This window comes from Tursiops truncatus, chromosome 4, assembly GCF_011762595.2.
Source record: "Tursiops truncatus isolate mTurTru1 chromosome 4, mTurTru1.mat.Y, whole genome shotgun sequence".
NCBI classification, from domain to species: domain Eukaryota; kingdom Metazoa; phylum Chordata; class Mammalia; order Artiodactyla; family Delphinidae; genus Tursiops; species Tursiops truncatus.
Genome location: NC_047037.1, coordinates 21,582,256 through 21,601,486, shown reverse-complemented (window position 1 = coordinate 21,601,486; position 19,231 = coordinate 21,582,256). Strand labels below are relative to the sequence as shown.

Here is a 19,231-nt window from a genome sequence, read left to right as displayed (position 1 = left end):
CAGAAGATCAAAAAGGAAATAGAAGCATGAAAAACACTATAAATGAAACAATACATAACAGGCATGTATAGAACACTCTACCCAACAACAACAGACTGAACATTCTTCTCAAATGCACATAGAACCTTCTCCAGGATAGACCTACTGGTTGGCCAAAAAGCAAGTCTCAACAAATTTAAGATACCTGAAATCATACAGAGTATATTCTATTACAATGGAATAAAACCAGAAATCAATAATAATAGAAGAAATTTTGGAAATCACAAATATGAGGAAATAAATCAATACACTCTTAAATAAACCAAGGGGTAAAAAGAAATCATGAGAGAAATGAGAAAATACTTTGAGATGAATGAAACAAAAGCACAATATACCAAAGCTTATGGAATGCAGCTAAAACAATGCTTAGAGGGAAATTGACAGCTGTAAACACCTACACTAAAAAAGAAATATCTCAAATCAGTAACCCAACTTTCCACCTTAGAAATAAATCAAACCCAAAGCAAGCAGGAGGAAATAATAAACACTGAAGTAGAAGTGAGTGAATGAAACAGGAAAAACAATAGACAAAAATCAGCAAATCTGGGCTTCCCTGGTGGCGCAGTGGTTGAGAATCTGCCTGCCAATTCAGGGGACACGGGTTCAAGCCCTGGTCTGGGAAGATCCCACACGCCTCGGAGCAACTGGGCCCGTGAGCCACAACTACTGAGCCTGTGCGTCTGGAGCCTGTGCTCCGCAACAAGAGAGGCCGTGATAGTGAGAGGCCCGCGCACTGCAATGAAGAGTGGCCCCCGCTTGCCACAACTAGAGAAAGCCCTCGCACAGAAACGAAGACCCAACACAGCCAAAAATAAATAAATTAATTAATTTTTAAAAAAATCAGCAAAACCAAAAGTAGGTTCTTTTAAAAGATCAACAAAATTGAGAAACCTTAAGCCAGACTAACCAAGAAAAAAAAATAGACTTCAATTATTAAACACAGGGGTGAAAATGGGGACATTACTAAACTTACAGAAATTAAAATGCATCATATGGAAATATTATGAACGGTTGCATGCAAAAGCAGGGTCCTGTGCATGATCTCTGCACACAGCACCACCAAGGGGGTGGGAAGACCACCCAGGCTACGCCTCCTGCCCAACCCACTGACCCGTCCCTACACTCACCCCATTTAAGGAACCAGCTCAGCCCCTGCCTCGGGGAGTGAGCAAGGCCACCTGCTTCTTGTTCTCGCTCCCTCTGCTGTAGCAGGAATCCCAGTAAAGCCCTGCTTCAACTTCTCATCTGGCCTCTTAACAATTTCTGTTGATTAAATTGTCCAAGGACCTGGGTCTGTAACATATTCACTGGTAGATGCATAGTATGTGAAGTGATTAGAGAGGAGGGGCAACTAACCTAGGCAGAAGAGATACCCTGTGATGTAAGTGCTGACACATTAGACCCAGCCAGCACCTTTACGATGAGCAAAGGTTTTAGATACAGCAGGTACAAAATGAGCAGCTGCACAGAGGAAGCTCAGTACCACAGGAGTAAAGGCCATGCATATATAGAGATTTAGCAAACAAAACAGAAAGGAAGGTGGGGAGGAAGTGACGATTATGAAAGACCTATGCTCTGTGCAAAGAACCTGAACTTTATGCTAGTAAAATGTAAAATGGAGTGACCAGTTTTACATTTAGAACCTTTATGAATGAGAAGGTTAAATTAGGAAGGAGGTGCCTGCAGGAGTCTAGATGTGAGGTAAGGAAGTTTAATTGTGATGAAAAGAGTAGAAAGTGGAGAAATAATAATCGACGTTTAAGAGACATATTGTCTTGGCAATAGACTGGATGTGAGGAAAGATTCTCAAGTTTCTGACGTGGGTCCCTGCAGGCCTCCAGTGTAGAGAAAGAACAGAGGGCACGTGTTCCGGAGTGAGATGCCCAAGATGCACTGAGGAATCACTGAGTTTGAGATCTTGGGTCACCCAGGGCAAGTGGTCTACAGGCAGGTGGAAATGCAAGTTTAGAGCAGAGGAGACTGATGTGGGTAGGGGCTAAGGGATTCGTAAGTGGTTAAAGGCAAATGAAACCATATGGGGTATTCCCAGTATAACTTAGGAGAGTGTAAAAGGACAGGTGAATGGAAGAGGTGAGAGAGAGGACACGGCAGGGCAGGGCTGGACAGGGGAGTGGCCCAAGGACCTCTGGGGAATACCCATTTTTAAGGGTAGAGAACACAGACCTCTTGACAGAGACCAGGTGTCAGGAGAGACTAACAGAAAAATAATGGTAACTAGAAACAATGTTAAATTAGAGCTAAGTGAGAAAAAAAGTGCTAATGTCTTTAGAAAAAATGGAGGAAATTTCACGTTTCAGTTTGTTGTGAAGAATAGACTTTAATTCCTTTAAGAGCTGTATTTAAGAGTACCCAAATTGGATTGGAAATCGGATATCCTGCTCATCAGTTTTTTAGAACTATTATTAAAAAGCATACAATGCACCTAAAAAGTCACACAAACTATCTCAAAAATACTAATTGTTATATCACTTCAATGAGTTGATGATTAATTCTTCTGGTATTAACCATGTGATTTTAAGATAAAAGTATGTCATGGAATAAAATTTGAGGATCAATAAATTAGAAAGGAAATTACAATTTAGATTATGGTGCTATTCAGTTTAGAGACTATACTTCTAAAAAAAATTGTATACAAATGTATGTAATCAAATGATTTTTGTTATAAGTATGTATTATTCAGAGATGTTAAGAGAAGTGAAGAAAAAAACATAATCTAATTACGTGTGGGAAATGTTTTATACTCTCTTTCAAGCTTTAAAATTGCCGTTAAGGGTTCTGATTGTTCTGCAGGAAAACACAACAAAACATGTTTAACTTTGTGTAACTATAGTATCCCACACTTATTTAAATAAAGAACTCTGTTATGGAGCATTTTCCTACCAATGCTAGTGTGAGAAATACTGCTTTATGGGATTTGCGTTTTCTTAGTTATTTTGAATATTATCATCCTTTTTTATTTCAAAAAAGTATGTCATTTTCCTCTTTAAATAGACTACATATAACAAAGGCTTCTTTATTAACTATGTTTTTAAACATATTTGGCCCAAAATTATTTTCAATGGTAACAAATATCCAGTAATGTAATGCAAATGGAATTATATAATTGAATTTAAAGAAATTCATTAAAGCTAAAATTTCAAGTATAGTATTTCAAGTTCCTTAATGTGAATCAAGGGCACACAATTTGCATCAGTATAAATAAGTATATAGTTCAGCCACTAGATGGTGATCACAGTGAATTTTTGTTGCTGATTTTCATAACTGAAAATTCATTACTTGTGCTATTTTTTTGATACAGAAAGGAAGAGACAGACACTTTCCCAGATGAGCAGAACATGATTTATAACCAAGGTTTACTTCTTAGAAACGGTGGAGTTTCTGTTCTACTGGAACCTAAGTTCTTGGATATAGAGTGACTGGTGAATCTAAGACAGATTATGTAGATAATGTTGATAGCCACTGAAGTAAAACATAGAGAAACGTATATATAGTGATATTACAATGTAGGGTTGTCAAAAACTTGGATTTAGCAGGGGTTAAGCCATAATGAGGGGTTATACTGGATCAGATTCACACAACATGCATACACATGAGGGAAAGGGGAAAAGGAAGCCCTGTTTTCAGAAAACACTACCGGGGCAAAGGCTACCTGAGCTTCATGAATCATATGTCTGGAGCCAAGACAACATCCTTGCCATCATCCTGTGGATACTGGGGTTTCTTCTGCTCTTTCACAGCCTAACTCACTGGTTTCTGCCTCTAAACAAACACTTAAATATATATTTAAAGAAATATCACTATACTTTATCATTTTCTAAATCACTAAAATGTATTTGAATATAATCCTGATTAAAACTATTTCCTTAGTCAAAAGTAAGTGTTGGTTTTTTTTTTAGATGTTTTAGGGCTTTAATGTCCTTCACACGGTCAACATAAAACACTGACAATGGATGAATAGGGGAAAAGACTGTTCAGCGAAGATCTTCCCGAACTCACGGCATCACTGGTCAAACACCATAAAGAGAACAGTCACATGAACAGTAAGGGAGTTTAACAGAGATTTTTAGTTTAACAGCATAACTGAAAAACAAAGAACCAACCAAGTAAACAAGCAAGCAAGCAACCAACCAACCGTTCTTCTACCCACTGAAAGGAAAGTAAAAGTGAATCAGGGAGCTTCCAAATCTGGTGAAGCAGCTTAAAAAGGGAGAGGGGAGGGGGAAGGGGAGGCACACAACAGTTGAGAACGTAACACTCTACTGCACAAGGTCAAGGATCCTAACATTCTCAAAGTCTCAACATATACCAACAAGAACCATATTATTAGAAATATAAAGGCACAGAGATATAAATGCATAGAGATATAAACTATTTGGTATTAAAAACAGACCTTGCTATATAAACGTATAGTATGTCACTTTTATCTCTTTATGAGAATAACAGTATAAAGAAATATCTCCAGTTTGCCTTTTAGTCTGGAACATCACAACACGGTCGGTGGTGACCTGAATTAACAGCTGCAGAATCCAGAAGACCCCACTGCTGTCATCTTGCAAAGGATCAAAATTCAGCACCTAGAGGGCTCCACCCACCCTCCATGCTGTGTGTCTCTAAAAATAATGACGTGCAATTTGCATACAATTAAACCCATAGGCATCTTTGAATATGAGATCTAGGGAGGAAAAGTAGCAGCAAAGACAACAGTAGCTAGAATTTGGTAGAAAAGCAAGAGAAGATTTTTTAAAAGCTTCCACTTCAAGTCAGGATTAAGGTTAAGTTTCAACAGCTAGGCTTAGCTGTGGATGTTTTGCTGTTCTCTGGAAAAAAAAGAAAATCTATCATAAGGATGTTCATTCGAGAAAAATACTGTTTGTTTAGTTTTTTTAGCCATGACCAAGTGAAAGAGTAAGAGTATTTTTAATTTTAAAGAATTTACATATTGCCCAAATACTTAGGAGTATCTATTTTCCTGAGTCCCTGAGTACAGTATGAGTTGTGTATTCAGACTTATAAAAATATTTGCTGAACTACAAGCTCCTGAATCAGAACTCAAAGCCATTCACTTCCATTTTTCTGCACTTCTCCTGCCATTTGTCCCAACCAGACCTTCATGACCCTGAGCTTTTGGACATATTGTTCTTTCTGCAAGTATGGCCCTTTCCCCCTTTCCTTCGATTGAGAAATTCCTCACGTGCCAGTAAAACTTGATTTCCTCAGTTAGTGCTTCCCTCAAATCCCCAGTAGAGGCAGTTACTGCCCTCTGTGCTCTTCACGGGACAACGTTCTCTTCACATTCAAGCAAAGAGAATGCCATCAATGTTTGCACAACTTCCTTCCTAAGACAGGAATATAATTCTAATTAACATCTAGTAAACGACTCGGCCCGCTGTAGGCATCCAGTATTTATTTACTGAATCATTCCATTAATTAATTAGTTAATTTTAAAAGCAATCTTAACTATGAGCATGGTTTTCTGGAGAGGGGCAAGATTCTTTCTGAATACTTAACCTACCTGGTACAAAATGGGAATTGTACTCAGGAGGGGCACCAGGCCTTGGATCAGGTGATTTTATTTGATTCTCCATTTCATCTGCAAGTTGTTCAGGGCCTGTGGGGACTATATTTTGGGGGAGAGAAAGGGGACCTGATTTACAATGGGAATGATAATATGATTACAGAAGATACTCATTTTTTAAATTTTGGTATGCATCAATGAATATAACCAACATGACATACACTCATTTTTTATAAAAAAGCAATTCATTATGTAATTAGACATCAACCTATTAATATATTTGATGAATTTTTAGCTTGAATATGGACTTAAAAATAAAACTAAGCAATTATATTGTTATGATCAAAGCAACAAGCTTTCATGCTAGTGTTCAGCTGACCTGATGCTCATTCCTATCTACATAAACTCCTTGCACAGTAGCAAAACTTCTTTCTCCTATTATATAATAGGGAGAGTACAGTCATTTATAGAGTGCATCTGATTTAGTCCCGAATCCTTTTTGGAAAATGGCTGTGTTTAAATAAATTCAAAGCACAACACAATAAATACTTAATAAATTTAATATATAACATGATGAATACTTAATAAATTTAAAACATAACACAATGAATACTTAATACTTTAAATAGCAGTAATGCTACACACAACTCAGCTGGAGGTGGTTCAGTCTTCCTCTCCAGTGAGTCACATTTTTACCATATTCCGCCTAAAAGCAACCTAAATCATGGTAATTGCTGCAAGGGAGGTACTGAAGTCACTTTTGTTATGTTATAGCTTGTCCTCTTGTTGAAATTAGAGAAACTACTCACTAGAAGGTAGTCCTAAATCTCTTAACTGGTTGACTTTTATCTCATAAGAAACACAAATCCCACAGATGTGGTGTTTCTCTCCTTGTATCATCTCCTACATTGCTTGAAAAAGCAGCGCTACTTTTGAGTCTTCTTCTGTAAGGGCAAGCTGCCATCACAGGCTTTTTATTACTATTACCTCTCTTTGCAGATTTACTCTCCTACCTATATTTTTCCTTTACCTAACTTTCCCCCACATACTTTAGAGATTTTTGCAGTACCTATATGCCAGTATAAAACCCTTTTAATCCTTTTCTGTCAAAGATAAAGAGGAATGTTCATATATATAAATGAACAAATGAATGTATATATATATATATTCTTCAAATATTAAACAAGTGACTTAAAAGTGAAATAAACTCCAATTTTTTAAGGAAAGGAATCACACAGTTCACATTTGAAAATAAAGCATATTAAAATTTATTCACAAAAACTTACCTGACATTTGAAGAATCCTAATTAATCCTGAAAAAAAAACACATTTTATACCTTTAAAAATATATTTATATAGTTAGTATTATTATTTAGTAATACATGTAACAAGTTCTGTGATTCTTTTAGTCCCCAGTTACCTTTCTTTCATTCCTTCATTAATTCAACAAATATTTCCTGAGCATCTATTATGTACCAGGGACTATTATAGGTGTTGAAAATACAGCAGTAAACCAGATGGACACTCTGCTGGAGATTATATTCTAGTGGAGTGAAACATATCAAGAGATATTTAAGATTAAATTTAGATAGTACAGTTATGAAGAAAACAAAGTTAAAGATTAAGAAAAACATGGATGAGGCGCTCGAGGAGGGTCAGGGAAAAGCTCTCTCAGGAGGTGAGCTTTCAGCTATCTGAACTATGACAGAAAGCATTATACTAAAAATGTAGGAAGAGAGTTCCCAAAAGACAAGAAAGTAAGTGCAAAGGCCTTGAGATGGCAATGAGCTTGGGCAATGACCAAGGGAGAGAAAGAGGTCAGGTGTGACTGGAACACAGGGAAAGAAGAGAACCGAGGTCAGAGATGGAGACAGAGGTCTGATCATACCTGAAACTCATGGCAAAATGTTTGGAATCTGTTGTAATTGCAGTTGGAGGTCTTTGGAAGACTTTAATCAGTGGAGTGACCAGATCTGATTTAAACTTTATCTTGAGGGGCAGGAGTAGAAGCAGTGGGGGAGGGATGGCAGCAGTAATCCAGGTGGGAGCTGATGCTGGCTTAGACTGGGGAGGTAACATGAGAGAGGGTCAGATGCCGTCAGATGCATAACAAGATTTGGAAGCAGAACCCACAGGAGTTGCTGATGGACTAAGTAAAGAGAGGAGTCGAGGATGAGTCTCATTTTTTAAGCCAGGGTACCCGAGCTGATGGTGATGCCATTAGCTGAATTAGAGAGGAAGATGGTGGGAAAATGTTGGGACTGGGGAGGGCAGGAATCAAAAGTTTAAATTGGGACATGTTATGTTTAAAGAAGAGTCCAAGAGAAGACATGTTAAACATTTAAATAAAAAACATGTATATGTGAACATTATGAGAATAACTCAGAGAAGTAATCTAGAAGTTGGGATGATATTTGAAACAAGGGGTGGAGGTTGGGGAGAGAGTTCATTGATTTCATTAATTCAGTTAAGGGGAAAAGATTATTACAGAAAGGAATTTCAGTATTTCAGGTTTCTGAGTTCTGGGTGATGACAAATAACAAGGAGAAAACATCAGCAAAAGCTATAATACACTGAATGCTTATCAAATGTCAGGAAAAGGCAGAGCACTTTTCATATATTATCTCCAATTTGCACAGCAAAGAAACCATAAACAAAATGAAAAGACGACCCACAGTATGGGAGAAAATATTTGCAAATGATACGACCAATAAGGGATTAACCTCCAAAATTTACAAACAGCTCATGCAGCTCAATATCAAAAAAACAAACCATTCAGTCAAAAAATGGGCAAAAGATCTAAATAGACATTTATCCAAAGAAGACATGCAGATGGCCAAGGGGCACATGAAAAGATGCTTAACATCACTAATTATTAGAGAAATGCAAATCAAAACTACAATGAGATATCACCTCACAGCAGTCAGAATGGCCATCATCAAAATGTCTACAAACAACAAATGCTGGAGAGGGTGTGGAGAAAAGGGAACCCTCCTACACTGTTGGTGGGAATGTAAATTGGTGTAGCCACTATGGAGAACAGTATGGAGGTTCCTTAAAAAACTAAAAACAGAGCTACCATATGACTACCATATGATCCAGCAATCTCACTCCTGGGCATATATCTGGAGAAAAACATGGTTCGAAAGGATACATGCACCTCAATGTTCACTGCAGCACTGTTTACAACAGCCAAGACATGGAAGCAATCTAAATGTCCATTGACAGATGAATGGATAAAGAAGATGTGGTACATATATACAATGGAATATTATTCAACTATTAAAAAAATGAAATAATGTCATTTGCAGCAACATGGATGGACCTGGAGATTATCATACTAAGTGAAGTAGGTCAGACAGAGAAAGACAAATATGATATTGCTTATATGTGGAATCTGAAAAAAAATGATACGAATGAACTTATTTACAAAACAGAAACAGACTCACAGACATAGAGAACGAACTTATGGCTACCAGCGGGGGAAGGGTGGGGGAAGAGATAGATTGCAAGTTTGGGACTGACATGTACACACTGCTATATTTAAAATAGATAACCAACAAGGACCTACTGTATAGCACAGGGACCTCTGCTTAATACTCTGTAATAACCTAAATGAGAAAAGAATTTGAAAAAGAATAGACACATGTATATGTATAACTGAATCACTCTGCTGTACACCTGAAACTAACACAACATTGTTAATCAACTATACTCCAATATAAAATAAAAATTAAAAACAAACCAAAAAAATAAATAAATAAACAGGGACTTCCCTGGTAGTGAAGTGCTTAAGAATCCACCTGCCAATGCAGGGGACACGGGTTCGAGCCCTGGTCCGGGAAGATCCCACATGCCGTGGGGCAACTGGGCCTGAGTGCCACAACTACTGAGCCTGCGCTCTGGAGCCCACGAGCCACAACTGCTGAGCCTGTGCGCCTAGAGCCTGTGCTCCACAACTAGAGAAGCCACCGCAATGAGAAGCCCATGCACCGCAATTAAGAGTAGCCCCCACTCGCTACAACTAGAGAAAGCCCGTGCACTGCAACAAAGACCCAACACAGCCAAAAGTAAATAAATAAATAAATAAACTGGAAAAAAAGTAAATAAACAAAACAATGTAATAGTGAAAAAACAAATGAAAACATCTAATACGTAAATGGCCAATGCTGCTCAACTCAAGTACTTCTAAGTTCCCAGTCCATGTTCTTTCCAATGAGTTGTCCTGCTTATCAGAGTACAGAATGTGGTCATTTGTGTTGCTCCAGTAGGGTAGAAATCACCGATACAGGGTAGGTATGCCAAAGAAGCATTAGAACACTATATGAGTGAGTAGTCAATACAGACTGAGTTGACCCAGCAAATGTCACCATGGCATAAGCCAGTATGTAGATTCTAGCCTCCTGCCAAGCCTGCGTCAGTCTTGGACCATTTCCTCTCCCTCTCTGGAGCTGGAGTTAGTTGTACAACATCCTACGTGTCTTAAAAGTAAAAACAGCTCCCTGGAGCACATCACAAATCCAGACCCAACTGCAGGCCAACCAAGAGTTCCAGGAACTTGTCCTATTCCTTTAATGATGGTAATATCTGGTGTTTAGGAAAATGCCCCTACCTTTCTAGAACCTTAAATTCTGGACATTCCTAGGAATGTACTCTCAAGTGACTGCATGTGTACACACAGGTTATATATGAGAATATTCTTGACACACTGTTCATACTAAAAGAAACTAAAAACATTTCCAGTGCCCATCAATGGTACACTGGATAAATATATTCTGGTATATTTATATGATATAATAGTATACTGTAGTGAAAACAAAGTACAGCCATACCCATCAACAGAGATGAATCTCGAAATTACAACACTGTACCAAAAAAAAGCAGTCATAGGAGAACACATATGAGTCCATTTAAGAATGTTCAAAAGCAGGAAATGAGACAAAACGCTTTTTTTCTGATACATGTATGGGGGAAACTTTAAAGAATAAAATTAGGTAATTAATAACACAAAATTTAGGAAAACGGTTACCTGTGGAAAAGAAGTGATGTGGGTAAAGTGTTTAGCTCTGGCCCCCAAGGGGCTTGAAGTTCCTGCTAATGTTCTAGTTCTAATAGGGTGGTGAAACAGGGGTGATGGGTTGTTACTAGTTTTTAAAGAGTACATATACGTTTATATCTGCATATTTATATGTATGACATTGTTTCACAATAAAAAAGAACCATCTGACAGTTATATGTTTAGTGTAACTTTCTAACTAAACATCTATTGTTCCTTTCTACATCAAGCCTGGGGATTGCAAACTGTCAAATAACTGTGATGGAAAGTAATTAGAACAGATTATTGAGTGCCTTAGTAAAAACGGGCCAAATTATCAATCTATCTATCCATCTATTCATCCATTCATCCATAAATCCATCCAACTATCTAGAGTGGCAAATGGTACAGCATAGTGCAAAAGTGGCATATGTTAACAATTGCTGAAGCTAAGTGAAGACAGATTTGAATATTTTTATTACAAAAACAAAAAACTTGAAGGAAAACAAGTACATAATTCTGGACCCCAAAAGTGAAATAATACCTCTGGGGTCCAGGCCTGGAAATCTGTACTTTTAACACAGGCCCAGGTGATCCTTTTGATCAGGCATGTTTGGACTGATATAGTGTAAAGAAAAATAACAGTTCTCAACCATGCCAGGCAGAAATTACCATTCAAATGTGATTCCAGTGATTGAAAAACACCTTGAAAAAATAAACCAATTTTGAAAAAATTTTAAATCTATAAGAATGTTTTTTAAAGTAACTAATATCAATGAATTTAAAGTAAAATACACCTACACATTGCCTAACAAGCTGCAGGTGCTCATGGAATTTGTTTAGTCCTCCCTCCTTTGAGCCACTGGTTTCTTTTTTTTTCACCACTCTAAATGCTCTCCCCATTCTTAAAAATTTTACAATATAGTTTTGTTTTTTTTAACATCTTTATTGAGGTATAATTGCTTTACAATGGTGTGTTAGTTTCTGCTTTATAACAAAGTGAATCAGCTATATGTATACGTATATCCCCACCCTCTTGAGCTTCCCTCCCACCCTCCCTATCCCACCCCTCTAGGTGGTCATAAAGCATGGAGCTGATCTCCCTGTGCTATGTGGCTGCTTCCCACTAGCTATCTATTTTACATTTGGTAGTGTATATATGTCAGTGCTACTCTCTCACTTTGTCCCAGCTTCCCCTCCCCTGCTGTGTCCTCAGGTCAGTTCTCTACATCTGCGTCTTTATTCCTGCCCTGCCACTACGTCCATCAGTACCATTTTTATAGATTCCATATATATGCGTTAGCATACGGTATTTTTCTCTTTCTGACTTATAAAAGAACCTTATCTTAATAAACTTCCTTTAAAGTTCAAATATGTTGTAAGATTTTTGTTTTAAGTGATACATTCTCATTCTCATAGAAGGAGTACAGAATGAAACAGTAGTAACTGTAAACTACATAAATATCTAGCACATAAATATCTAACACATATAAGAAAACACATTATAGTGAAACGTTATAAAAATCATATTCCTTTAAAAATATGGTCACAATAATTTTGTAAAAATAATTAAGATGCTTACAATAATCTGCATAATTATAATATGGAAAGTTTTGTTTTTAAAAGTATTTAAAATCTAGAGAATATGCTAAATAATAAATAATATTTCCTTTTCAAATTTTCTATAAGAAATGTATAATAGGGCTTCCCTGGTGGCGCAGTGGTTGAGAGTCCGCCTGCCGATGCAGGGGACACGGATTCGTGCCCCGGTCCCGGAAGATCCCACATGCCACGGAGCGGCTGGGCCCGTGAGCCATGGCCGCTGAGCCTGCGCGTCTCGAGCCTATGCTTCGCAACGGGAGAGGCCACAACAGTGAGAGGCCCGCGTACCGAAAAAAAAAAAAAAGAAATGTATAATAGATTTTATAATCTGAAATGAAAAAAATAATAGAAATAGAACTGACAATCTAGACTCTTACAGTGAATTTAACTAAAAAGACCTGAGGTCTATAAAAGATGAAAACTTTACACACCCTTCCAAACACAATTCTCTTTACAGACTTGAAGCCAAAATCTTGGCTCCTGTGGTGTATTGTGTTAGTTTTATGGGTTTCCTAGTCACCAGGGAACTAGATAGTTGAGTGGACTCAGTATGAATGGATTAAAGTCCGATGATTGTGAAGGATTCTGTCATTCCTGTTCCACACCTTGGCAACTTAATAGGTTGCTGTTACATGGGCTGGAATTAAGAAACTATCCTACTCAAAAAGCAATTACAGAGGCCTGCACTAACAAGATAAATTTAGGTCTGTTACTTTGGAAGAAAACATGCAGTAGAAGTAACCCAGAGACACATGGAATCTTTCATTAGAACAATACATGGAATATACATTTAATTATATATTTGCATGAAATTAATCCTACAAGAAACTTGACAGAAATGGTGACTAATTTTCACTATGAACAAATAAAAATGTTGGAAAATCTAATCAATTTATGAAAAATCTAATCAATTTATGTTCTGTTTTTATAATTTATACAAATATTTTTCTTATTTTAGTCACACTATGGTTCCTTCCAAACAAAAGGTCTATGGTAGGACATTTCCTTTTTTTAGCAGGAGGTTGGTTATTCAGCTTTATTTAAAAACAAAAGAATTAGATTAAATGGGAGCAAACTGATAGTCACAGTTGATAGATAACTTTTTTTTTTTTTGCGGTACGTGGGCCTCTCACTGTTGTGGCCTCTCCCGCTGCGGAGAACAGTCTCCGGACGCGCAGGCTCAGCGGCCATGGCTCACAGGCCCAGCTGCTCCGCGGCACGTGGGATCCTCCCGGACCGGGGCACGAACCCGTGTCCCCTGCATGGGCAGGCAGACTCTCAACCACTGCGCCACCAGGGAAGCCCGATAGATAACTTTTATTAAACGTATTAGCTTAATTTTTTAAAAGAGAATATCAGGTCTCTCCATTTTAGCTTTCAGAGGAGGCATGTTTTTGTTACCTGGAGTACAAAAAATTCCAGAAGAATAATATAATCATGATGTTTACATAATACATTTTAGGAAACATTACCATGACAATCATGATATCTAAAAGATTGCCAGATAATGCCTTATTGTGTCATTTTCTGGCTAGTCTTCTAGTATTAAAAACTGTAACAAAACAGGATGTCAGGTGACCTACAATTAAATCATTTTGATAAGTAACCTTACATTTTAAAATGTGTTATCTGCAAAAGTACATATATTTATATCACAAAAAGGATCCTTCCTACCTAGAGCCCCATTTCCCTTCTCAAAAGGCAGCCACAGATACTAGATTTTTTGTGTCTTTCAAGAGGTTTTCTAAGCAAACACAAACTAATATATATGCCTTTTAATACAAACGGCAGTTTCCTATATACTGTTTTGTATCTTGTTTTTTCATTTATTAAAATTCTTTGATGTTGATTACATTTCAGTTCATATAACCTTATTATTTTTAAAGGCTGCACCACAGTTCAACTGGCTGCTTGATGAAAATTTAAATTGTTCCCAAATGTATGCCATTACAAACAATGCTGAAATAAATTTATGTATTTTATGCACCAGTGTATTGAATCCCTGGAAGCAGAACTGATGGATAAAAGTTTTGAACATTTTTATTTTGACATATATTGTCAAACTCTTCACCAAGAATCTGAATCAACTCACATACCAGACAAAAATGTGTTACATTTCTAACACTATGTTTTATCAAAATTTTGTCATTGTTAATCTGAAAGGTGAAAACATTCCAGTTTTATTTTCCATATCTTGAGCATTTTTTACTCTTTGCTTAAAAGTCATTTTCAGCTCCATTTCTGTGAACTGCCTGTTTGTCATGTGCCCATTTTTCTGTTTGCTAGGTTTTGTAAAAAGTTTCTTTTCAAGCTGCTCAACATCACTAATTATTAGAGAAATGCAAATCAAAACTACAGTGAGGTATCACTTCACACCAGTTAGAAGGGGCATCATCAGAAAATCTACAAGCAACAAATGCTGGAGAGGGTGTGAAGAAAAGGGAACCCTCTTGCACTGCTGGTGGGAATGTAAATTGATACAGCCACTATGGAGAACAGTATGGAGATTCCTTAAAAAACTAAAAATAGAATTACCATACGACCCAGCAATCCCACTACTGGGCATATACCCAGAGAAAACCATAATTCAAAAAGACACATGCACCCCAATGTTCATTGCAGCACTATTTACAATAGCCAGGTCATAGAAGCAACCTAAATGCCCATCGACAGACGAATGGATAAAGAAGATGAGGTACATATATACAATGGAATATTACTCAGCCATAAAAAGGAACAAAACTGGGTCATTTGTAGAGACGTGGCTGGATCTACAGACTGTCATACAGAGTGAAGTCAGTCAGAAAGAGAAAAACAAAATCGTATATTAACCCATATATGTGGAACCTAGAAAAATGGTACAGATGAACCAGTTTGCAGGGCAGAAATTGAGACACAGATGTAGGGAACAAACATATGGACACCAAGTGGGGAAAGTGGCAGGGGGATGGGGATGGTGGTGTGATGAATTGGGCGATTGGGATTGACACATATACACTAATATGTATAAAATGGATAACTAATAAGAACCTGCTGTATAAAAAGAAAATTTCATTTTATGTTAAGAATTTTTTCTCAAATTTGTCATGAATGTTTAATTTTTGCCACGCATTCTTTTTGTTTTTTTTGTAGTCTAATTTTTGCCTGTTTTACTGATTTTGAAAATGTGATAATACTCAGTAGTGTTGATAATGGGATGAGAGAAATATACTCTTACAAACTTTTTGAAGTACAGCATCTCTCTCATCCTGAAGAATGAGTACTATAAAAGTGATTTTAGGACAATATTACTGAAATATATAAAGAGTATAAAAACTACTGTATTTTCTGTTTATAAAAATGTTAGGCTGTGAAATCCCTCAAGCAAAACTTCAATTGTGTGCCTATAGGAAACATCATAGCAATCAATACTGAGGAAGTAGATAAAGGAAAGGATTTTCAAAGAAAGAAGCTGAAAGAACATTCAAAGAGAAAGTAAATGAAGTGAACAATACGAAAAGCTCTGTGAAAGAAAATATATTTCTTCTACACTGAATGATAACTAATATATCCAGAAAGGAATTATATACCTAAATTACTAATTACAATCTCAAGATCTTTACTATTTATTATTTTATTTTTCCTATTATAAAAATATCACTTTTTATTTACAAATATGCATATATTTACAGAACAAAACATGAATACACATAATATATGCATACCTCAGAGCTATTGCATGTTCAGTTCCAGACCACAATAAAACAAATACACATATATACATATAAATATATGTATATATACACACCCATATACATAAACATTTATACATACTGTGGTACGACTTGTTTTTTGTTTCTGTTTGTTTTCAATTTATAATATACTTCGGACATACTTCCACCTTAGAACATTTAGAACTATCAAATGTTTTAAACTATTGTTATTCCACTGTAGATGTACAATTAATTATGTAATCAAATTCTAATCAATGGTTACAAAACTATTCCCAAGTTTTCTATTACAAACAATCCTACTGTGACCATCTTTTTTGGTTTTTGTTTTTTTTTTGGTGACCATCTTTGACACAGATTTTTATTTGCACACTTAGGAGCACGATGAATTCCAATAAGTGAATGGATATTAAAATTTTTAAGTTATCACCATAAAAAAGTTTTACCAATACATTTCCACTAAGAGTTTGTAAGAGTATATTTCTCTCACCACACTATCAACAATACTGAGCATTATCACATTTTCAAAATCAGTAAAACAGGCAAAAATGGTCTTACTTTAATTGCATTTTTCTGATAATTAATGTGGCTGAGTCTTCATTCCCCTTATCATTTGTGTTTCTCTTACTTTGAATTCACACTTTTTATTCTCAGATTGGATGGTTGGTCTTAAAAGTCCTTAATGAGAGTTCTAGGCATATTAGAAAATTAGCTCTTTTTCTGTTAACAATTTCCATTTGTATCTGTTTTGTTTTGTTTTTCTTGCATGCAAATGTTAAGAATCATGTCCCTACATGGGCTTTAGGTTTTTCTATCAACCTCAAAAATGCTTTCCCACATGCTACACTAACAAACATTCATTCAGCTTTTCTTCTTTTTTAGGTTTCATATATTTCAACTTAAATTAGTAAATCATCTAGATTTCATTTGTATGTTAAGAGTGAGGGAAAGTTCAAGTTTTATTATTAGGTTTCCCAAATAAATACCTGACTGTCCATACATGATGGATTAAATGTTATTTATTCTCCATTCCCTATTTTAAATGTATGTTTATCAAATGTCAGCTTTCCTTTTATTCTTAAATGTCTCTTCAGTTTCTTTGATTTGTCTGGTAGTAGATCTATTCCCCCTAGTGGCCTTTTAATCACTACAGCTTTATAAGCCCTTTTATTATATTGCAAAATCCCCAGATATATGTATACATATGTATATTTTTCTTTGAATTGAAAACTTCCTGGCAAGTAGTTATTTTTCCCCTTGAGCTAAACAGTTGCTTTAAAAACAAACAAAAAAATTCGGTTAGGATTCTGTTTAATTTATATGTTCTTTTAGAGAAATGATACCTTTGTCTAGAAGAATGTTATGTATTTCATTGTATTTTTATCTATACATTCTCATATATAGTATATTTTCATCTATGTCCCTAGATCTTTACATCTTTTTTAAAATACGTTTTTCAAGTTCATGCCAAACGGAATGGTTTATTTTGTTCTATTTTCCAGTTTATATATATATATATATATATATATATATATAAATCTATTGATAACTGTAAATTGCAGTTAGATGCAATTAGACACTTCACTAAATTTTCTTATTTTTTCTATGAGATTTTCAGTTGTTTTCTGTTGATTCTCAAGGTACACGATTGTATTATGTGTAAAAAGTGATAATGTTGTGTCTTCTTTTCTAATCAGAATGTTAACGTGTCCTCCTGCCTACCTCACTGGCCTATACAACTCAACAACGTCATAGAGTATGATGATGAGCATTCTTGGCTTTTCCAAATTTCCTGGAAGTGATGCTAGTGTTCCAAGATTTACCGTAAGAGCAAGACAGACAGATGGAGGGTATCCTACTCGTAATGCAGTAACACCCAATATAAAATATTAAAGCTTTACCCTTTTACGTAGGTGGGAAATCGACCTTAGTGCATAATACCTTCATCTCTGTACTAGTTTGGGTAGATAACACACTAAATACGCAACAAAGTAAAAACTCAACTAAATCGTAGGTCCTAAGAGCAGAAAACAAATGAAAGAAAATTCTAAGTCTTGAAACATAAACGTTTTATTTTATAGAAACAAACCAACTGTACGCCGAAATAAATTACCACCCGCCCCCCAAGTCTGCCTGAATGCTAAAGCGAGAGTTGGGTTCTCTCCTGTAACCCCCGTCGCTCTGCCAGCAAAGCACGTCAAGAAGTGGCTGCAAACCCTTTTACCTGCGAGTCGGCCAGGCCCGGGTCCGCAAAGCTGCGCTGAGCGAGCGCCCGCCAGAGACGCCAGCGGAGCCGCCTCCGGGGCAGGAGACGCGGGAAAGGTGCGCAGCGCGGCCGGGCAGCGCAGCCAGCTCTCCGGGGCACGCTTCTCCGCGGCCGGAACGCTCTCCCCAACACAGCCTCAGTCCCGGGGCCACGACCGCCGACTTCAGATCCAGGGGGCCCCGACCCCTCACCCAGCGCCGGAGACAGCTCGCTGCCAGCCAGGCCCACGCGTCCACCTGGCAGACATGCGCCGAGCGCCCCGAAACTTCGGAAACCACCTGGGGATGCGGCGCGGGGCGCGGCGGGCCGGGGGGCAGCCAGCCCAGGACACGGCGTGCCCCCGCGTCCGCCGGCCTCGGGCCTCTTCTCGAGGCGCCCGCGACCCGGCTCTCCGCCCGCCCGGCCCCACTCACCGCCCGGCCAGCCGTCCACTCGGCACCCGCGACGCCAGGCCTGGGGTCTGAGCTTATCCAGGGAGAAAAGAGAAAAGGGCGGGGCGGGGAAATGGAGAAGGAAGAGGAGGATTTTGCAATGAAAAACCACACAGAGCCCCGCAGGCGACTGGGAGGAGGGTCGGGGGCGTGGTCCCGCGGGCGGGGACCCTCCCCGGGGCGCCGTCTCCCCGCCCCGCCCCGCCCCCGCGCTGGGAGCTCTGCTGCCGCGGGTCCGCTGCCCCTGGAAGCACGGGCCGCTGCTGAAGCCGGCTTTCCAGTAAAAATGCACAGGAGACAGGAAAAGAGGGAAAACTAGTTGTCACCGCTCACATGTGAGGTGAAGAAAAAGATAAAAGCAAGTCGACGGCTGCCTCTAATCCTAAAGGCACTTTCTAGAGCCTGTGAGGCAGGGCTTCGTGGCAGAGATCAAAGAGCCCAGAAAGGAAAAGAAGCAGCCAGCCTTTCCTAAGAGCCCTGTTAATTTGCATCTGTCCCACACCCCAGACCCTTGGCTTGGAGAATTGACCTTGGCGATGCAATGCGGGCTGGAAACACTCAGGCGCGGGGCCCAGGCATTTGTTTTCCTTTTCACTGGATTGGAGGAGGCCA

General features: G+C 37.9%; 1 protein-coding gene across 3 annotated transcripts in view; it reads right to left on the bottom strand.

The window, feature by feature from the left end:
- Positions 1–18,754, bottom strand: part of PLSCR4 (phospholipid scramblase 4) — a 30,952-nt gene extending 12,198 nt beyond the window's left edge. Inside the window, exons 1-3 of one of the 3 annotated variants that reach the window (XM_019934316.3) lie at positions 18,602–18,754; positions 6,862–6,888; positions 5,573–5,677 (exon numbers count right to left, since the gene is read on the bottom strand). In XM_019934316.3, coding sequence (XP_019789875.1) covers positions 5,573–5,677; positions 6,862–6,868 — 112 coding nt within the window. In that variant the 5' untranslated portion in view covers positions 6,869–6,888; positions 18,602–18,754. Of the gene's footprint in view, positions 1–5,572; positions 5,678–6,861; positions 6,889–18,146; positions 18,571–18,601 lie in introns of those variants that run through there. The other 2 variants (XM_019934317.3, XM_073803718.1) reach the window with 2 other exon arrangements.
- Between the last annotated feature and the right edge of the window lie 477 nt (positions 18,755–19,231).